This window comes from Chrysemys picta, chromosome 2 (genome assembly GCF_011386835.1).
Source record: "Chrysemys picta bellii isolate R12L10 chromosome 2, ASM1138683v2, whole genome shotgun sequence".
Lineage (NCBI taxonomy): Eukaryota > Metazoa > Chordata > Testudines > Emydidae > Chrysemys > Chrysemys picta.
Window position 1 is genome coordinate 14778580 of NC_088792.1, and position 19492 is coordinate 14798071.

The 19492-nt window shown below is 47.7% G+C and overlaps 1 protein-coding gene across 2 annotated transcripts in view; it reads left to right on the plus strand.

Moving 5' to 3' along the window:
• Window positions 1–6557: 6557 nt before the first annotated feature.
• LOC101949145 (solute carrier family 22 member 13) overlaps window positions 6558–19492 on the plus strand; it is a 43557-nt gene continuing 30622 nt past the window's right edge. For both annotated transcript variants that reach the window (XM_065586725.1, XM_065586724.1), the window contains exons 1-7: window positions 6558–6956; window positions 8939–9042; window positions 12434–12588; window positions 13621–13789; window positions 14243–14363; window positions 18398–18492; window positions 19196–19410. In XM_065586725.1, the coding sequence (XP_065442797.1) occupies window positions 6585–6956; window positions 8939–9042; window positions 12434–12588; window positions 13621–13789; window positions 14243–14363; window positions 18398–18492; window positions 19196–19410 (1231 nt within the window). In that variant the 5' untranslated portion in view covers window positions 6558–6584. The remainder of the gene's footprint in view (window positions 6957–8938; window positions 9043–12433; window positions 12589–13620; window positions 13790–14242; window positions 14364–18397; window positions 18493–19195; window positions 19411–19492) is intronic.

A 19492-nucleotide genomic window follows, 5' to 3' on the forward strand; every position in this document is an offset into this window, starting at 1 on the left:
TTTCTTTTCCTTAACATCTCTTCTACATTGCTGTTTTTACATAGCTGTACATAGATTATATTCCCTTCATACTTTTGGGTCAGTTAAGTTTCAATAGAATCCCCTCATGTTTTTAACAAATTTGACTAAATTGTCCATAGTTAAATTATTTCAAATACCTGGATTATTTACAGACATTCCTTTGGAAAAGGGCCCATTTTTCCTTCAGAATGGCTGCAAAGAAACCAAGAATTCCTTTTCTCTTTAATATGGTACTTTTTAACATTTTCACAAAGTTTAACTGCTTAATTCTGTCCAGCCTCTGTAGAGTTAACTTTTCAGGGTCTTTCCTTAAATTACCGTTTATCTCCCAAAATTACACCATTATCAATGAGATTTTACCATTTTAAGTATTGTTTCAGGGATTCATGCCTGCACTTACTCTTGCCACTATGCCCTTAAGGCTTCCAATCAATTTTTTAATTTCTCTATCTGTTGCTTGCCTGGGCCTGATCCTGCTTTTTCCAATGAACCTTTCCTTTCCATGGGCACAAGCTTTGTTCCACTACCAATTTAGCAAGGCGGGTGGGCTTCTCAACCAGCCCCCACCCTTCCTGGTCCCTTTCCTTAAACATTTCTTTCAAAATTGTGAAATGACCACAATATCACTCACAAAACAAAACCAACCAACCAAACAAAAACCACACTACACTGCCCAAACTCCTATATTCTTCAGAGTTTGGTTTAACAGAACAAGATTTGTATCTTATGATTTTAACCCACTCTGGGCCAGAGGGAGAGACACTAAGCTTCCCTCTGTATTGCTCGGGCTTCTACCACCGAGGGTTCATACACCAAATATAAAAATCTTTCCCAGGATCAGAGCGAGAAACACTAAGTTTTCCTCTTTACAGGCTGTTAGGCGGAGGTAGCTATCATTACAAGCCTCCCACAGCAGCCAGATTTGCTGCATTTGGGGGTTTACATATGAGGATATATTGGGCCAATCTAAACTCTAGATCTGAAATAGAGCAAGCATCTGCAGGGCTCCCAATCAGCAAATAGATCCAGTAGAGTGAGAAGTTATTTTAAAAACTCTGTTCACCCATACAAAATGTTCTTCTGACCCCAAAGGGTCAGCCATGTTACCAGGTCAATATTAGTTTGGCTCTTACCCAAACTACCACGCTGCCAGCCAATCCTTTAGTATCTAAAACTAGAGGTTTATTCTAAAAAGAAAAAACAAGAACTCAGATACATACAGAGATTTCAATGTCCATATATCAGGTTCATAGAGTATTAGTGAGTTTGCTGGCTTGAAAGTCCCTCTGGAACACATCCACAGCTTGGATGGGCCATTCAGCCCTTTCATAGAATATCAGGGTTAGAAGGGACCTCAGGAGATCATCTAGTCCAACCCCCTGCTCAAAGCAGGACCAATCCCCAGACAGAATTTTGCCTCAGATCCCTAAATGGCCCCCTCAAGGATTGAGCTCACAACCCTGGGTTTAGCAGGCCAATGCTCAAACCACTGAGCTATCCCTTCCCACTTTGTTCAGAGCTTCAGTTTGTAGAAAAGTTACTCCAGAGGTAAGAAGCAGGAATGAAGACAAAATGGAAATGATGCAGCTGCCTTTTATATTCTTTTGCCATGAGGCTTGTACTTCCGGTGTCCCATACACAAGCTTCACAGCCCATGGAAAAGCCTTGGAGTTCTTTGCCCATAGGCATGCCGCTACCTGGCTTGCTGACTCATCAGGTGTAGACCCTGGCTTTTTCAATGGATTTATTGTACAGCTGATGTCCCTCGATGGGCCATCAAGTGCTGATGCCCCTCTGTCTGGGGCTGTCACCCAGAAACACAGCACAAGATTGGAAATACAGATATATCATACGTAATGCTAAGATTTAGTCACAGGTATTTTGGGTAAAAGTCATGGACTGGCAATAAATAAAAATTCACGGCCTGTGACCTGTCCATGACTTTTACCCAAAATACCCCTGACTAAAACTCTACTTCTGTGGCCACGCTGCTCTGGGGGGGCCCTGCTGGAGGGGGGCCCTGCCCGGCTGCTGCTCCCAGATACTACTGTCTGGACGGCCTCCAGCCGCCCCAGGACCGCTGCTCAGGTGCTCCCCGGGGCCACCCGAGCAGCAGCCAGTGTGGCTGGCCCTGGGGTCCTTACCGCTGCTACTGACTACAGCCTCTAGGCAAAGCAGCCACTGACTTCTGCCATTGGGCAACATGGCAGCGGACTCTCACCACTGGGTGACACGGCCATTGGCTACAGTTGCTAGGCAAAGTGGCCACTGACTCTCGCCACTGGGTGACAAAACCAGTGACCCCAATTGCTAGGTAAAGTAGCCACTGACTCTTGCGATTGGGTGATCACAGCCACTGACTCCAGCCAATAGGCGAAGCGACCATTGACTCTCACCACTAAGCGACACAAGCTGGAGTATCACCAGGAGGTGGTACTGCTGGCCTTGGACTCAACCTCCCTTTTGACAGCCCCATTACAATGATCTGTCCTCTGTGAAGGGCACGTCTACACTTACAGCACTGCAGCGGCTGCAGAGTGTGTGGTCAAGATGGTCTATGCCAATGGGAGGCTGTTCCTGTTTGCTTCATGAGAGCTCCAGTGATAGCCCCAGAACTCTTGAAGTTCTTCTCATGTGTGGGATTTCCTTGCAAAATACTAACAGATCTAAGGGACTAACTTCAGCTCCCTGCTGATGTGTGGATTATGCTCCCTTCTGAAGATCAAGTCCCTGATAACCTCAGTGTCCCAGCTGCAGACCGATGGCCTAGTAGAGAGGTTTAATAAGACTCTGAAGGGAATGTTGAGTTGCTTTGTTAGTGACAACCCCAGTGGGATCAGCTACTCCCACCACTCCTGTTTGCCATAAAGGAGGTCCCACAAGCCTCTACAGGGTTCTTTATGTTTGAGTTGCTTTATGGTCGCTAACCGTGGGGAATCCTGAATGTGCCGCAAGAAGGTTGGGAGGAACAGGATGCAGATGCCTTAAGCACAACCCGATACATCTGACAGTGAGGGAACAACTCAGAAACATAGGGGTGTGCACCACAGAGAAGTTGAGAGAGGCCCAACATGCATAGGAACAAAATTATAATAGAGAGGCATGACTACCAACTTCCCACCCGGCTGACTGTGTCCTTCTGCTAATACCCTCAGCTAAGTTTAAGTTAATGTCCTGATGGTGGGGTCCATTTGAAGTGGTCAGGCAGGTACGGCTAGTGGACTATGAGATAAAACTATCTGGGAAGAGAAAAGAAATCAAGGTCTATCACGAGAATCTTCTCAAACCTTGGAAGACATGGGAGGCCCTGCTGAAAACTCATTCTCCTGCAGAACCTGAATTAGGGCCCCTGTATCCAGCAGTCAAGAACCAGCCAAGAGTAGACAAGTTACTAGAGTGGCTTGGACTGGCAAAGCATGTGAGCACTATCGACCTGACAAAAGGTTATGGGCGGGTCCCTTTATCTCCCTCCTCACAAGAGAAAACTGCTTTCTCCACCCCTTTTGGGCACTTTCAGTTCAAGACTCTGCCTTTCGGCCTCCACGGAGCTGCCGTGACTTTCTAAAGGCTTACGAATAGGATCTTCAGTCCCCACCATCCATACACTGCTGCCTACATAGACAGTATTGTTGTCTGTAGTCCTACCTGGGAAGACCACCTGCAGCACTTAAAGGCAGTAATAAAAGCCCCCCAGGACAAGGGATTTACAGCGGCCAACCCTGCAAAATGTAATTAGCCATAGATGAAGTAATCTATTGGGGTTCTGCGTAGGAGATGGCCTTATGAAACCAGTGGTTGACAAGGTACAGGCCCTAAGGGGAAATGCCCAATTCCCCCAGACAAAGAGGCAAGCGGGGTGTTTTCTCGGCCTGGCAGGCTGTTACCGAAGGTTTATCCCTGGTTTTGTCTCAGTCATGGGCCCCCCTTATGGAACTCATAACTCCAAGAGGATCCAATGGGATGAGAAATGCAAGGAAGCTTTTAGTGACTTGAAAGTATGACTATGCTCTTCAGCCCTGATTTTTCCCAGGACGCCTCGGACAGCGGATTCGGCGCCGTACTCTGACAAGACTTAGGAGGAGAACACCCACTTCTATATCTATTTCCTAGAGAAAAGGCTTCCTCAGCTATTGAAAAGGAGGCATTAGTGGGCTGTGGATTCCCTCAGGTATTACCTGGTGGGTAGCCCCTTCCCGGTGATCACAGATCACGCACCCCTGTGTTGGATCCACACCATGAAAGATGCAAACCTGCATATAATGCGATGGTATCTTGGGCTACAAACCTCTAGCTTCGGAGTCCAACACTGGGTGGGAAAGGACCATGCTGATTTCTTTTCACAGGAGATCGGGGATGGAGACAAGCTGTACCCAGAGCAGCCTTTCCAACTTGAGAGGTGAGGTATGTGAAGGGACATGCCCTCACTCTAGTGGAGAAGGGGCTAACGAGCTCTTCTGGGCCTGTTCAGCACTAACGAGGGGCACCTGTATGGCTTACTCTGCTTGGAATGTGTGTGTGGAGGGGGAGGCTTATGAAGGGAAATCCTGCTACAGGAAGGGGCAGCAAACAGGAGGGGGGGCTGGGCTGCCACACTTCGGAGACTGCTGACCACAGAGACAGATCAGCCAAGAGGGAGTCAGTCGTAGATCTCACGGTCCCCGAAACCCCACGGACCAGCTGCAAGCAAGACACCCAAGAGGAGGGGCTGGACGTAGACCCTAATAAAAGACGATAGACCCGCCGATAGGCCAAGCCCAAAGAGCTGAATTCAGAGAGACTGCCTCAGAGCCAGGCCATCTTGGCCTTTCTTTTCTTTCATTCAGATTCCCCGCTCTCATAAGGGAGCGAGAGAGGAAAGGACCTTTCTTTTGTCTGTTTCTCTTAGAGAACCCCTCATCTGCTATGAACTGGGGGGAAGGACATTATAAACAACGTGAAGCGGGGTCTGGAGGAGACTCCCTCTCCCAACCCCCCCACGTGACACTGTCATTACCTTTCCCCGACCTGAAGAAGCGCTCTGTGTCGCTCGAAAGCGCGTCTCTCTCACCCATAGGAGTTGGTCTAAGAAAACATATTACTTCATCTCCCTTGTCTCTCTGCTATCCTGGGACCAACCCAGCTTCAACAACATTGTATGCTACAGGAGGCACATTTTTCCTGACCCCCTCGATGCTATGGGCCAGATTTTCAAATGAACTCAACTTCCAACAGTTCCCATTTAGGCACCTAACTCGAAATGGCTAAATATTCAACACGAGTCCCTGTCCAATGTCTTACTGAAGTTGGGGGGAGTTCTTCCATTGTCTCCCGTGGGCTTCGGATCAGTCCCCGGTGATGTTAGAGGATGCGCAGCATGATAAGGGTGGTGTTGGTGTTTCATTGGTGGACCCCGTTGCAGCCGTAAAGTACACAGCGTGGGAGAGGTTATTTGTAAAATGTTTGTCCTTTGCTGGGGTCATCACAATCTGGCCAGTGGAACCTTGAACTCTTACAGAAACAACTTGGGGCAGAGCCACAATTCTGTTTGTCAGTCGTGACCCAGCTCTGCTGTCCAGAGGAACACAGAAAAGGCGGAGGAGTGTGCTAGGGCTTGCATCAATAGACCTGCTGGAAATGTGTCCTTCAGAAAACCACACTAGGTCTATATCCGATCCTGTGGAGGCTCAATATAGTCACGCTCCAGCATCACTTGTATATTTAAAGAGAGCAGCCTTCAACACACATGCTGTCTGTCCAACTGTTTATTCCACTCATATCTCTAAGGGCTGGTCTACACTACCGCTTAAGTCAATGCAACTTACGTCGCTCAGGGGTATGAAAACGACACCCCTCACCCACCCCCCCCCGAGGGCTGTAAATTACATCAACTTACAGCAGTGTCCACACCGTGCTATGTCGTGGGAGACACTCTTCCACCAACATTGCTTCCGCCTCTCCCGGCGGCATAGCGTATTTTCTCCAGACACACTACGGAGGCACAGCTGCATTGGTACAGCTGTGCCAATGTAGCGTGGTACTGTAGACTTGCCCTGAGACACAGGAATTCTGTGGCGGAGCAGGGACTTGCACCCAGGATTCACATGTCCTAGGCTAGTGCCTAATGTCTGGACTTTCCTTCCTTTCTCTTCTTAAACCTTTAGAATTAGATCAGTGTTCGGATCCAGGTTTTTTTGGGTCTAACTCCCCCACATGTGTGGCTAAACCCCCTGCTTTGCTTTGAAAATCCCAACCAATGCTTTCTGGTTGCATCCATTTTGCTGAGGCTTCTGCCTTCAGAAGCCAGTTAAAGTCATGACAAGTTAAACTTTTGTGTGTCTTGGTTTTATTTGCTGTGGCAATGCTAACTATTGCCCGTGAAGTGTGGAAAGTAATTAGTGGGTTACGAAGTACATGCTTGAAGATTGAAAACATAATTCATTAGGCTGACATGAGCATGGGGCATGCCACAACATTTCATGTTGTCTTAGCTGATTATTTTTTTGAGTCACATTGGGTTTAAACATTAACTTCAGCCCATGTAGAAAAAGCTACCATGCTACACTCCAGCATTAGACAAGCAAACAATGACAGACTTTGGAGATGTTATCAATGCTGTAGGAGATTTGGGGCCATTTCAAAAATGGCTGGTGCTGATGCTCAGCCTTGCAAACTTTCTAACGGCTTTTCCCATGTTTGGCCAACTGTTCATGGTTCTGGATGTGCCTCATCACTGTAAGACAAGCTGGATCTATGCCATTAGCCCAAACCTGACTGAGGAACAGCAGCTGAACCTAACGATCCCTAGGAACACACAGGGATCGTATGAAGAATGCCTTATGTACGCTCCTGTGAACTGGGATCTTGACTCCGTCATAGAATACGGCCTTAATGTCACTAAGAAGTGCCAGGAGGGGTGGGTCTATTCTGCAGAACAAAACCCAACGTTGGTGACTCAGGTTTGTAACTGCATTTGGAGTCTATATTTATGGCTAAGGATCATGCGGATTTGAAAGTGTACACGCACACTGGGGATTGTCTCCCCATAATGGATATGCTGGATTTTAAATCAATTTAAACCAGCCCAACTGTGTGGATGCACATAGATTGGTTTACAGTTGAATTATATTGATTTAGCTTAGTCTGGTCATTTAAATGCCATTTTTTTGTTAAACAAATGCAGCTATTAGGTGTAGACCAGCCATTAGTGTTTGCAGTTTGCGAGCAGCGAGGCAGAAAGGAGAGAGGAAGCATTGTTCCGTGGTTAGAGCACTTCTAGCCCATGGGGGATCTAGCTACAGTTCCTCCTCTACTGCAGACATCTGGTTTGACCCAGTGCAAGGCACTTAGGATGCATCTACACTGCAAATGAAAGTGTAATTGTAGCATAGGTAAGCATGTCTGCACTAGCTTTAGTCTAACTAGTGCGTGTCGCAGTAGTAGTGAAGAAGTGGTGGCATGGGCTAGGAGCTCCAGTACAAGACCATGGGGGAACCTGGATATGTACCCAGGGTGCTGTGGGTCCATGCCACCACATCTTCACTGCTTTTGTTACCGATGTTAGCTAGATTAAAGCTCTAATGGGCATGGTTACCCTGGCTACAGCTGGACCTTAATTTTCAGTGTAGACGTACTCTATGCCTCAGTTCCCCATCTGCATGTAATGGAACAAAAGCACATCTCACAGGGGTGTGGCGTGAGGCTACATCTATTAAAGCTTGCGAGGTGCTCAGATAGCATGGAGATGGGGCTGTGTAAGTATCCTAGATAGATAGATGGAGCCAGTGGTGGTTTTCAGCTTGTCTCTGTTGTCCTTGCACAAATGCCCATTGCAGGAATGAAGCTGTATGTTAATCATGCCCACGATTTCCGTGACACAAACTGTGACTTCTAGGATTTTTCAGAAAAGTCATGGGCTCTGTTGTTGCTTTTCTTTGTGCAAGGATGTGTAGGAGATCCATCAAACTGTGTAACTGAAGAATTGGGCTTTACCAAAACAAGGGAGACTAGCAAAGCCTTGTAAAATCTATACCTGTAAGTCCGTGTTTGTCGTCTTTACATATTTTCCTATATGCACAAACTATTGATGGCAGCTATATAACATTTTTCTAATGGAAAGTCCATTGAGCAATAATTAGAATATTGTATGCTCTGGCTTTTCCTTTTCTAACTAAAATGATGAACTTTGCTTTTCTCCGTGACAAAGCAGAAAAAGGGGGGAAAGGAAGAAACAGAGAAGCTTAACAATTTTGAACAGAATTTTGGATAAACAAACCATGGGTACTTTTTGAAATCTTCAAAAAAGAACATTTGTTTTTCCAAAATACATGTTGAGGTTGCTTCTGGTTTTTGACCAGCTCTGCTTGTTATCGTGTTAACAAATGCAGGAAACTCAGGAAAGAGCAACTGAATTGGATCTGGGGGCTGAAGGTGTTGGCGGAGCGTCAAAAAGGGAAATGAAAGAGAGAGAGAGAGAGAGTGTTTTATGCCTCCTTGAAGGGCTCGAACACCAAGAAGGGAGAGGAACTATTTATTGTGGCACTTATTGTAGCAGTGTAATGAGGGGTATCGGGATGAATTTATGGAAGGTTGAATATTGGGAAAAGCTTTGTGACAATGAGATCCCTTGTGATGGGATAGTTTCTCCACAAAGCCCCATTGCTTGGGGTAATCTTGCAGTGAGTGGGAGAGGGACTGAATGGTCATGTACGTCTGTTCTATTTGGAGTTGTATTACTTACGAACACATCTGACCCTCTCAGGCAACCCTAGATGCTGAGTGGGGTGGAGCTGTAATAGGTGAATGGTGGTTTTGGCATTATAGGCCGTGTACCTTAATCACCAGTTCTCTCTGGGAATGTTTGTGCTGCTAGCACGTCATGAATCCAGCCATCAAAATAAAGCCCCTTTAAAATGAAACCTACTTTGTTTCCTTCTTTCAGTTTGACCTGGTATGTGACCGAAAAGAGCTAAATGACATCTCCCAATCCATTTACATGCTGGGACTTCTCCTTGGAGCTGTGGTCTTTGGTTCCTTAAGTGACAGGTAAAGAGAGAGAAAATCTCTCTCACAGTTAGCTGTGCAAAGTCAGCAGGATAACCTGGCTTGGGGGCGTATTGCATAGCGCCTCGGGGTAAAGGCTGGTGAGGTTATAACACTGGAGCCCAGCTCCCTAGGCCCTGACACTGATGTGCCCTGGAGGCTAGATGTGGCTTCCCAAGAGATGGAGTGCAAGGTATAAGCATCAGCCACTCTGCGTGGGGCGGTGGGGTGTGGGGGGAGTGGGACAGGAGGGTTGAAGCAGAACTGGGTGGAGGGCTGGATTGGGGAAGGGGGTTGGAGCGGAACTCAGGGGTTCTGGATCATCAGAGCTTGGGAGGCTGTGGAAATTGATATGTGCCAGGCTTGTTATCCCAAGGGGAAGTCTCTGACACACTGCAAACCAAACGCACTGCTTCAGGTAGAATAAACAAACAGATTTATTAACTATAAAGGTAGATTTAAGAGATTATAAGTCAAAGCACAACAAGTCAGATTTGGTCAAATAAAATAAAAGCAAAACGCATTCTGAGCTGATCTTAACACTTTCAATGTCCTTAAAAACGTAGATGCTTCTCATCACAGGCTGGCTTTTCAGTCAGGCTCTCCCCTTTGGTCAGCATTTCAGTTGCTCGGTGGTGGTGGTGGTGTCTGTAGATGTAGGTGGAAGAGAGAGAGCATGGCAAAATGTCTCTCCCTTTTATCATGTCCTTTCTTTCCTCTTGGCTTTGCCCAACCTCTCCCCTCCCCTGCCCTGCCCCTTCAGAGTCAGGTGAGCATTACCTCATCGCAGTCCCAAACTCCCCAAAGGAAGGGGGTGACTCCCTCGAGGGTCTAACAGATTCTTTTGTTGCTGCCCAGGCCAGTGTCCATTGTTCCTGTGAGGCTGGGCTGGGTTTGTCCCATGCCATGACGCGGTGTGAACTGCCTCTCTCTTCCTGGAGAGTTTTTTGCCTGGGCTTGCTTTAAGCCCCGAGGACACATATTCAGCCTCATAACTATACACATGAAATTATAACCTATAACCTCACTATAACATGACTGTAACAATTACTATAACATCACTATAACAACCATGCTCAGTGCATTCTGAGCCTTCCGAAGACACCTGACATGACAAAGTTTGCACTGGATACCACACAATCATTTTATAAAGATGAACATGGCAGTGTAGGGTGTCCCCCCGAGGTACAGAGTGTCACAGGGAGGGTTGGATTGGGGCCGTGGGGGAGCTAGGCAGGAAGTGCGGGATGGGAGGGATGGATTGGGGTATGAGGAAAGCAGGGCCGGCTTTAGCAAGAGCGGGGCCCGATTCCTGGGGGCGGGGCTTGCTGCAAGCCCCGCCCCCAGGAATCGAGCCACACTCCGGCCGTGTTCGCCGAGTTTGGGTCCGGCCCAGAGCCCCTCGGCGGCCGGAGCCGAGCCGCGCCGCGGGGGCCAGGCCGGGGGGCCGAAGCCGCGCCGCGGGGGCCAGGCCGGGGGGCCGAAGCCGCGCCGCGGGGGCCAGGCCGGGGGGCCGGAGCCGCGCCGCGGGGGCCAGGCCGGGGGGCCGGAGCCGCGCCGTGGGGGCCGCGCCGCGGGGCCGGAGCCGCGCTGCGGGGGCCGGGGTCCGGAGCCAAAGCCACGCCGCGGGTTGGGCCGGAGCCGCGCCGCGGGCTGGCGCACTCGGCCGGAACCGGGGCTGGACTAGGCCGTGCCTCCCCGGAGCCCTTCTCGCGCCCCCCACCACCCCGGGTTATCTGGTGCTGCCTGCCCGCCCCTGCTTCTTTTCAGACTTCCCGCGAACCTCTGATTCGCAGGAAGCAGGGGAGGGGGAGGAGCAGGGGGCGGAGGGGAGGAGGGGGCGGAGGAGAGGAGGGGGAAGTGAGCTGGGGGCAAGGTGGAGAGCTGCGGCGCAGGGCCCTATTAGCGTGGGGCCCAATTCAGTCGAATCGGCTGAATCGGCCTAAAGCCGGCCCTGCCGGAGGTGGGGGATGGGTGAGCTGGATTGGGGCTGTGGAGAGATCTGCAGGAGTGCGGGAAGCTGGACTGGGGTGGATTCCAGAAATGGAAATGGAGCCCCTAACCTATTCTTGCACCAGGGCTCTGTGGGACCTTGCTTTGCTACTGCTGGGGGAGGACATTGTCTGAATTTCTTCCTACCCCAGCCCTAGCCACGTCAGTCTCACTTGTCTCCTCACAATTCCCTTCTGCCCACTCTTCCTCAACCCCATTCTTCTACTTGTGCTCCCGTCCTCCCCAAAGCAGGCAAAGTGGTCACTGCTCTGGCCCTTTGTTATATTAGTTTTATTATTATTTACTGCTGAAGGTGCACTGTGCCATACAAATACAAATCAGCCCCTGCCCTAAAGAGTTTAGCTTCTCTAAGACAGGAGGATGCAGAGGGTAACTCAGAAGTGGGGTGAACTGAACGTGTGTCTGATGGAGGGGATGGTGTTGTAAATATAAACTATGCATCATTCTCTCCATTTTATAGATGGAGAAACTGAGGCACAGACTGGTGAAGTGACTTGCCCAAGGTCATCCTGCCTGTCAGAGTCAGGAATAGAACGTAGGGCTCCTGATTGCCAGTCCAGTGCTCTGTCCCCCAGGCCCCACTGCCTCCAGTGCCTCAAGTTTTGGGTGACCAGCTTGACACACCTTAAAGGGGCCTTTTAAAGGTGTCCCACCCTGGGCACTCAAAGTCACTTGTCCAGGGCCGGTGCAAGGAAGTTTTGCGCCCTAGGCGAAACTTCCATCCTGCGCCACCTTCCCACCAAGCTAACCCCGCCCACCCCACGGCAGCTAAGCACGTCCCCCCGCCTCCCGCACGGGGAGCCCCCCCTCTGCAGCTAACCCCACCCGGGGAGCCCGCCCCAGCTCACCTCGGCTCCGCCTCCTCCGCTGAGCACGCCAGTGCCGCTCTAATTCTCCTCCCCTCCCAGGCTTGCGGCGCCGATTGGAGGAGAATTAGAGCGGGGGCTGTGTGCTCAGCGGAGGAGGCAGAGTGGAGGTGATCTGGAGCGGGTAGCAGTTCCCCTGTGCGCCCTCCCCCCCGTTACTGCGGGCGGCCCTCCCCGCGCCCCTCCCCCCCCACCCCAGCTCACCTCCACTCCATCTCGTCGCCTGAGCGGGCTTTTAGGCGCCCCCAACCACTAGGCGGCCGCCTAGTTCGCCTAGTGGTTGCACCGCCCTGCATTTGTCACTTTTGATAATCTTGGCCAGAACTCGGATGTTGCAGCAATCCCACTTTAACATTATTTCTTTATACTGGATACACTATATCAACCAACTAGTGTATCTAGCCAAGTTCTTACATTGATGACTATCACTACAGTATCCAGGTGCCTCAGCTGCTGTATTAGGAGAGAAAGCTGACAGTAGTCTCAGAGATTTACGAAAACTTCTCCTCCCTTAGGATTGGGCGGCGTCCCATCATTTTGCTTTCCATGCTTATAATGGGGGCGTTTGGTGTTGGAGCAGCTTTTGCGCCAAATTTCTACGTCTACATTGTCTTGAGATGTCTTGTGGGTGCTGCTGTATCTGGAATCTTTATAGGCATCCTGGCTTTAGGTAAGACTCCCTCACTGCTAGAGATGTTTTAGCTACATAGTATAAGTGATCTCACAAACAGCAATGGAAAGACCCTATGGACAAACGTTCAGTGCAATTACATGCTACATGTTTTAAAAAATTTACTACTAAGTGAATGTTGCCTGAAATACGGTGGGCCTGATCTTCCTCTCACACTGGGGTAAATCAGGAGTAATCACATTAAAGTCAGGAGAGTGACACCAGTGAAGGAAAGAGGAGAATCTGTCCTGGGTATTTACCTATTTGGTGGGAGGTAGGCAGAAAGCATAGGAGCTTTTAGTTGGAGAATGTGAAATGTTGGTTTATTTGTGCTCAGTTTGTCATTAATATCTCCAGTGGTGCAAGTAGAAATCATTTCTTGCTGGTACTGCACTCATGGGAGGGACACAAGGGGGGGCACGTGACCTCCCCAAGTGACCCTCCGTGTGACTCCTCCCCACCCCGCCCCAGCCCGGGCCCCCCACGCTCTTCCCATCCCCTCCGACACCTCCTTATCTGTCTAAAATTTTACAACTGCATCTGTTAAACAGATTCCCTACCTCTCAGCAGTACTGAGAGGTAGGGAATTATTATTATTATTATTATTATTTTATTATTTATACCCATTTTACAGATGTGTAAACTGAGGCCCAGAGATTATGGCAGAAATTTTCAAAGTTACCAGTGAATCTTGAGTGCCCAACAAGAGTCAACTTAAAGAGGCCCAAACTTCAAAAAGTGCTGAGCACACAGCTTCTGAAAATCAGACCCCTTTAAGATGACTCTGACTGAACATTCGGAAATGGAAGCCCCTAAAGTCACTAGTCAGTTTTGAAAGCCTGGGTGTATGTGACTTATCTAAGGTCACCCAGTGGCCAAATCCCAGAGTACTGACTCCAGAGCCTTTGCTCTAGCTACTAGATAACATTCCCCAAATGAAAGCTGATCTAGTTTGGAATTGAAAAAAAAATCCTTTAAATGGTGCTGAATCATTAGGATTCTCAGCAGTTCAATCTGTGTTAATGTCTCTAGGTACTGAATGGGTTGGAGTCCCCTACCGGTCACATGCAGTAATTGTTACCCACTGCTGCTTTTCCATTGGACAGATGGTTTTGGCTGGCTTAGCTTATGGCGTTCACAACTGGAGGTTGCTGCAGATTGCTGGATCTGCCCCTGTATTTTGTCTTTTCTTTTACATATGGTAAGCATGCATTTGCCAGAGCGCTTTTCTCAAGCATTGCAGTGTTATTTGTGATCCAGGTTATACACGGGCTTTACAGAGTGGATTTATCTACACATTGCAGGGTTGGTCCTTCCCAATATAGCCCATATCTTGTAAAGGTTTATACATAGTTAATGGGATCTGCTGGGCCCCCAGCATTTTTGGCTGTCAGGCCACTTTTATGTAGGTGCCTAACTTTAGGCACCAAGATTTGAAAATCTTGGCACTACAGTAATATTATTTCTATTGAAACAAAACAACCCATATACTCACACCCAAGCCATAGCGCCTCAGAAGAATTACATCTCCCGTAGTAAACACACATCATCAAATATATTTTATTACTATGGAAGATGCATTGAGTGGATGAAGTTAAGTGGGTAACTGGGGTTTTGATAGCAAAGAACTCTTTGGAATTCACATGCTTTGTAGGGTCCTTCCAGAATCTGCTCGATGGCTCATGACAAAAGAGAAGGTAAAGGAAGCCAAAAAACTACTTCAAAAGGCAGCATCTGTGAATAGACGGACCATCTCTCCAGAACTGCTTGATCAGGTAATAAATCCTGAGATGGGGAGTGTTTGCAAAATATATTGTATGCAGGATTCAGAAACCTATTTTTTTGGGGGTAAAACACAGATAAATATTTATATAAGTGGATAAAATGCTTTAAAATGTTTTTAATGACTCTTGTGCTGCCTATAAATAACCTTTTACTGTGTTCCAGTACTGAACATCCAGTTTCAGGCCTTATTGTTTCAGTGTTGTATAGACCATAAAAAAGTTTTCTTGATAAGCAACTCTTGGGGGAATTTCTCTTTCTGTCTTCTAGCAAACAACCCAAAATATGGGGGGGTGAGGGGGATTTTCAAAAGCACCTAATGGATTTAGGTGCATATGTCTCAAGTCAGTGGGACTGCTGTGTCTAAATTCCTTAAGAATTTTTTTAAATCTCCCCCTAGAAACAGAATTATCCGAATATTCTCAAATCTCATATGAGCAAACAATCCTCACTTGTGAATTCATCTTGTTTTCTTGTGCTCAGAGAAGCGCCTAATATTTTCTACTGTTTACCAAAAGTGGGGAAGAGAACTTCAGAGGTTGCGTTCATATGATGTGCCGTTTGCATACGCTCCATAAGGGAGTGACTGCATTGTCCCTTAAAAGTCCTGCAAATCATTTTTTCTGGGTGGAATTTTGGCCAAAAAATTAAAAATTCTGTGCACAGTACTTTAAAATTCTGCTTATTTTATTTGTCAAAATAACACAATGTAATCACATCACTTTCAATTATTTTGGTAATTTACTTCAAAATTCCTGTCAGCAAATATGTCTGTAACAATACAGACAACAAAAAAGATCCCCCCCAGGAATAGAAAGTTAAAGTAAAACCTACAACACCCAGTTCCTGTTTGTCTGTTATGCTTTTGTTGGGTGCATCAGTCTGGGTGTGTCATGCGCGCCAGCTGGGCACCTCTTGGGGGAAAACTCGGCCCTTCTGGTCTCAGACAACTGCACCCTTTAGCTCCCAGAGCCCAGCCATGCCCCACCACAGCCCAGACACCCACACCCACTACACTCCAGAGCTAAGCCACAGGATGCCCTCCCCCCAGACACCCACAACCCCCCCACCCCCCAGGGATCCAGAGAATACAGAGTTTCCTGCATGCCTCCTCCTTCCTTCAGAACATGCTGAGAACTGCAGCTTCCCAGAACCCTCCAGCTCCTCCTTCCCCTCTCCCCCCCCCCCCCCAGTGCCCTGTATTTGCGAGCTGGAGAGCCAGACTCTGTTGGGTCCAGCAGTTCCTTGGGCAGCCAACAGCTCTGCAGCACCAATTGTGGGGGGGAAATGAAATTCTGAGCAGAACATTAGTTCTGTGCAAATTCTGCATTGCACAGTGATGCAGAATTCCCCTTCCATTGCCAAATTCATGGCTGGCCATGTTGAACACCATGGTCACCAGCCAAACCATGCATGTGTGATATCAAAGGACCCAGGACCTTCTGTTGAAACAACAGAAAGGAACAGTAAATAAAATGGCAATGACTCATTCATGTCATTTTGCTGGAGGTAGAACTGTGTCCATTTTTATTCCTTTATTGATCGTAGCCCCTCGGAGAATGTAACTTATATGTTGTATTTTCTTTCATGTTATTGTTTCCGTAGCACCAAGAAACCCTGATTAAGATCAGGCCCTGTTCTTCTGCTAGGTGCTGTCCAAACGCATGGTCCCTCCCCCAAGAGCTTACTATCTAATAAAACAAATCACATGCTGAAGGAGGGGAATAGGGATACAAATGTACAAGTTTTATATGCATATATACATAGCCCATTGGTTAGTGTCAGCAAGCTGTGACCAATCCACAGAGAATATGAACCTGTCTCATGAGTAGGTAAAAAGGCTGGATCTTTAGTTCAAGCTGTAGTAGCTCATGCTTTTAGTTCTGGAGGTCCCGAGTTCAATTCCTTGTGTTGGCCAAATGAGGGTGGGGGCTTTATACCTACATTTGCACTTTGTTTTGATTATTGTAAATAAAGTGAATGTTAGCTATCCCCACCTGGCCTTCAAGCCATTAATAACTGGATGATTCCATGTAGATGCCATGGCAGAGGCTGGGTCTTAATGAGGAGAGGGAGTGGCCTTTGCAGACCAATCCAGGGAGGGCATTCTATGCCAGGGCACAGTATGGAGATGTACGCAAACGATGAACTTCTCCGTAAACCCCCCCCCTCGCACTTTTACATTTTAATCCTAAACGCAAGAAGGATTTTTAACTTCTCCCAGATTCAAAACTGTCATTGTATTTATATCACCTGATTTTATTTTGGGTATGAGCTGCCATGGTCCCACTAGTGTGCAGCCGTGTGACTTTGTCATTTGCTGGATACAGCGTTAAGCTTGGTCAAGTGCACAGGACTGTTGCCCTCTAGTGGTTGGCTGACAAAGGATGAAATCCTCAATTACAAGTGACGGCTAATGGAAAGAATTCACCTTTAGCTCATACGATTGAGGGCTATGTTTCTGAAATCCTGGATTCTGTCCTTGAATCAGGAAGTGCACAGTTCAGCTGGGGCCTGCAGTGCCTATTTGTGCCCATGGGTTTGTTGCAACTCCAGCAGATGATTAATAAGAATAATTTGAATTATGCAGATATAGCACATAAATCTTACGTGGGTCACTGTTGCAGCTGGACACAAAATCAGTGCCTGACACAAAGGGCTTACTGACTATCAAAAGTAAAGGATCAAGAAAGACAATGCGCAAGATGAGACAGAACTTACACAAAGTGGCCATTAGAGCTCAAATGCTTCACGAAACAGGTGGTTATTGAGGTATTGCTTGAAGTTCAAAGAACTGGAATCATACCAAGGGATGTGGTGGATTCTTCCATAATTTGAAGTCTTTAAATCAATATGGGTGTCTTTCTAAAAGTTTGATCATGAATCCTGGACTTCATGCTAGAATTACTGGCTAAAACTCTATGGCCCGTGTCCTACAGGAGGTCAGAGTAGAAGATCATAATATTCCCCTTCTGCTCTGGAAATCTGTGGACCATAGTCAAAGTTCCTATATGGAGTTGCAGTCATGTCTCCATAGTGAACCTTGTTGGCAATTTTCTGACACAAATGTTTTTTTTCCATCAGAAAATTCTGATTTGTAGAAACCAAAACATTCCTCAGGAATGGTCTATTTTCAACAGAATTCTGACAGAAACCAGGCAGGTTTCAACGCCAGCTTGGTTTCCTGCCAGCTTGCCTGCCTAGCTCCTTGACAGCCTGCCAAGCACAATGCCATAAAATGGGGGCTTCCCGGGTCTCCGGCGCTGGGGCAGCACATCAGACTGGCTGATGATGAGTGAGGGCTTCTAGGCTCCCAGCTCTTTGGCAGCCCCAAAACCTTGGGAGACCTGGCTCCCAGGCGCTGGGCAGCTCGGAGAGCCTGGGAAACATTTAGAAAAGGTCAAAATGAAACTGTTGTTTTGGGATTTCTGATCCACAGGAGATTCTGAAATTGCAGTTTTCATTCCATTTCAAACTATTTTTTGTTGTTGCTGAAATTTTGCAACTTACCATGGAACAGTCATTCCAGCTTCCAGCTGGCTCTACTCAAGGCTGTATATTGTAGAAAGCAGATCAGGGAAAAGGACAACATTTTAGCCCATTCTCAGGCTCTCCCTATTCTGTGGTCCATCTATGGTGTCCAAACACGTTGTACATAGGCTCTCAAGCCATACAATGGCTCTTCAGATGTTTGCTCAAATGCCATGGAATTTGTTGGATGTTTCAGTGCTTCTTCTCTTTATCGCATTGCAAAAAAAACAAACAAAAACCAAAGCCAAACACCAAACCCAACATTTCTACCACATTTTCCCAAAACTCACTTGTCAGAAAATGTTCTTCGTGACCAAAACATTGCAGTTGGAAAAACATACTTTGGTCATGTAAATCCAGCATGTTGTGTACTACAGTGCTCCACCTTTCATAACCAGAAGACCATTGGGGTCCCATTCACTTCCCTGACGTTGGTGAAAGTCTTCAGTATGAATTGGATTCATGTCTTGACCCTTTTGCCTTGTGAATTTTGAAGCTGACGCCTGAGAAGAAGGTTAAGTCTGGAAATATTCTGGATCTTTTCCTGAAGAAGCGCCTGAGGAAAGTGACTTTAGTTATGGCTTATGTCTGGTAAGTTGTCCAAACATTACTCCATTTTTATAACAGTGTAATGGTCCTCATTTGGGGTATGGTAGGGAAGCGTGGCCTAGTGGTTAAGGCTGCACTCCATGACTGGCCGGGCGGTTGTGGGGAGGAGATTACCAATGTCCAGGATTCACAGGCAGGGCAAGAGGGGTACTTCCCTCTGATTGTTTCTGTGGTGGGTCCTCCCTTTCCTCAGGGAGGGCCCCTTTAGGCAGCGACTTTAGGCTTCCCTCTGCTCTGCACTACTGGAGCTGTGGGCTACAGGTCTGCTCTCTTCTCGCTCTGCGGCCCAAATGAGCTGTTTCCCTGTCTTTTAATTGCTCCAGCAGATGGAGCATTTGCTGTAGATGTGGCGGGGTGGGGCTGACAGGGCCCAAAATAATCCTTTAACCTCTTGTTGCCCAATGTGGGGTTTGTATACCCCATCACAAACAGCTATTTAAAAAACTAAGGGATTTTTGTGTGTGCAGATTTGGTGCATGGAAATTTTCTAGTCACTTAATGAGCTTTCATCTGATCCTACTCACCTTGTGAGATCTCCCAAGATCACAGCCCAAACCTCTATACAGCTGTAGCAATGACAAATTGAAAGTGCCAGTGCAGATGTGGCTAGTGGGTATTTCTCATCCCTATGGAAACTAGGATCCAATCTAGGCTAACCACACTCTCTGCTCTGCTTTGCTTTCAGGTTTGTGAACAGCCTGGTGTACTATGGCCTGAGCCTTAACGTGGGGAGTTTTGGCTTGGACATTTACCTGACGCAGCTTGTGTTCGGGGCTGTTGAAATACCAGCTCGCTTCGGCTGTATCTTCCTGCTGCAGTGGTTTGGGAGGAAGAAATGCCAGGGCTTCTTTCTGCTGCTGGGCGGAGCCATGTGTCTCATCATCACCCGCATCCCCAAAGGTACACAGCAAGTCCCTGGAGTGCAGCCCAACCTACCCGGTACCTGGAGCAGTCGAGTCCCAGACACGTTCCTTTGTCCTCC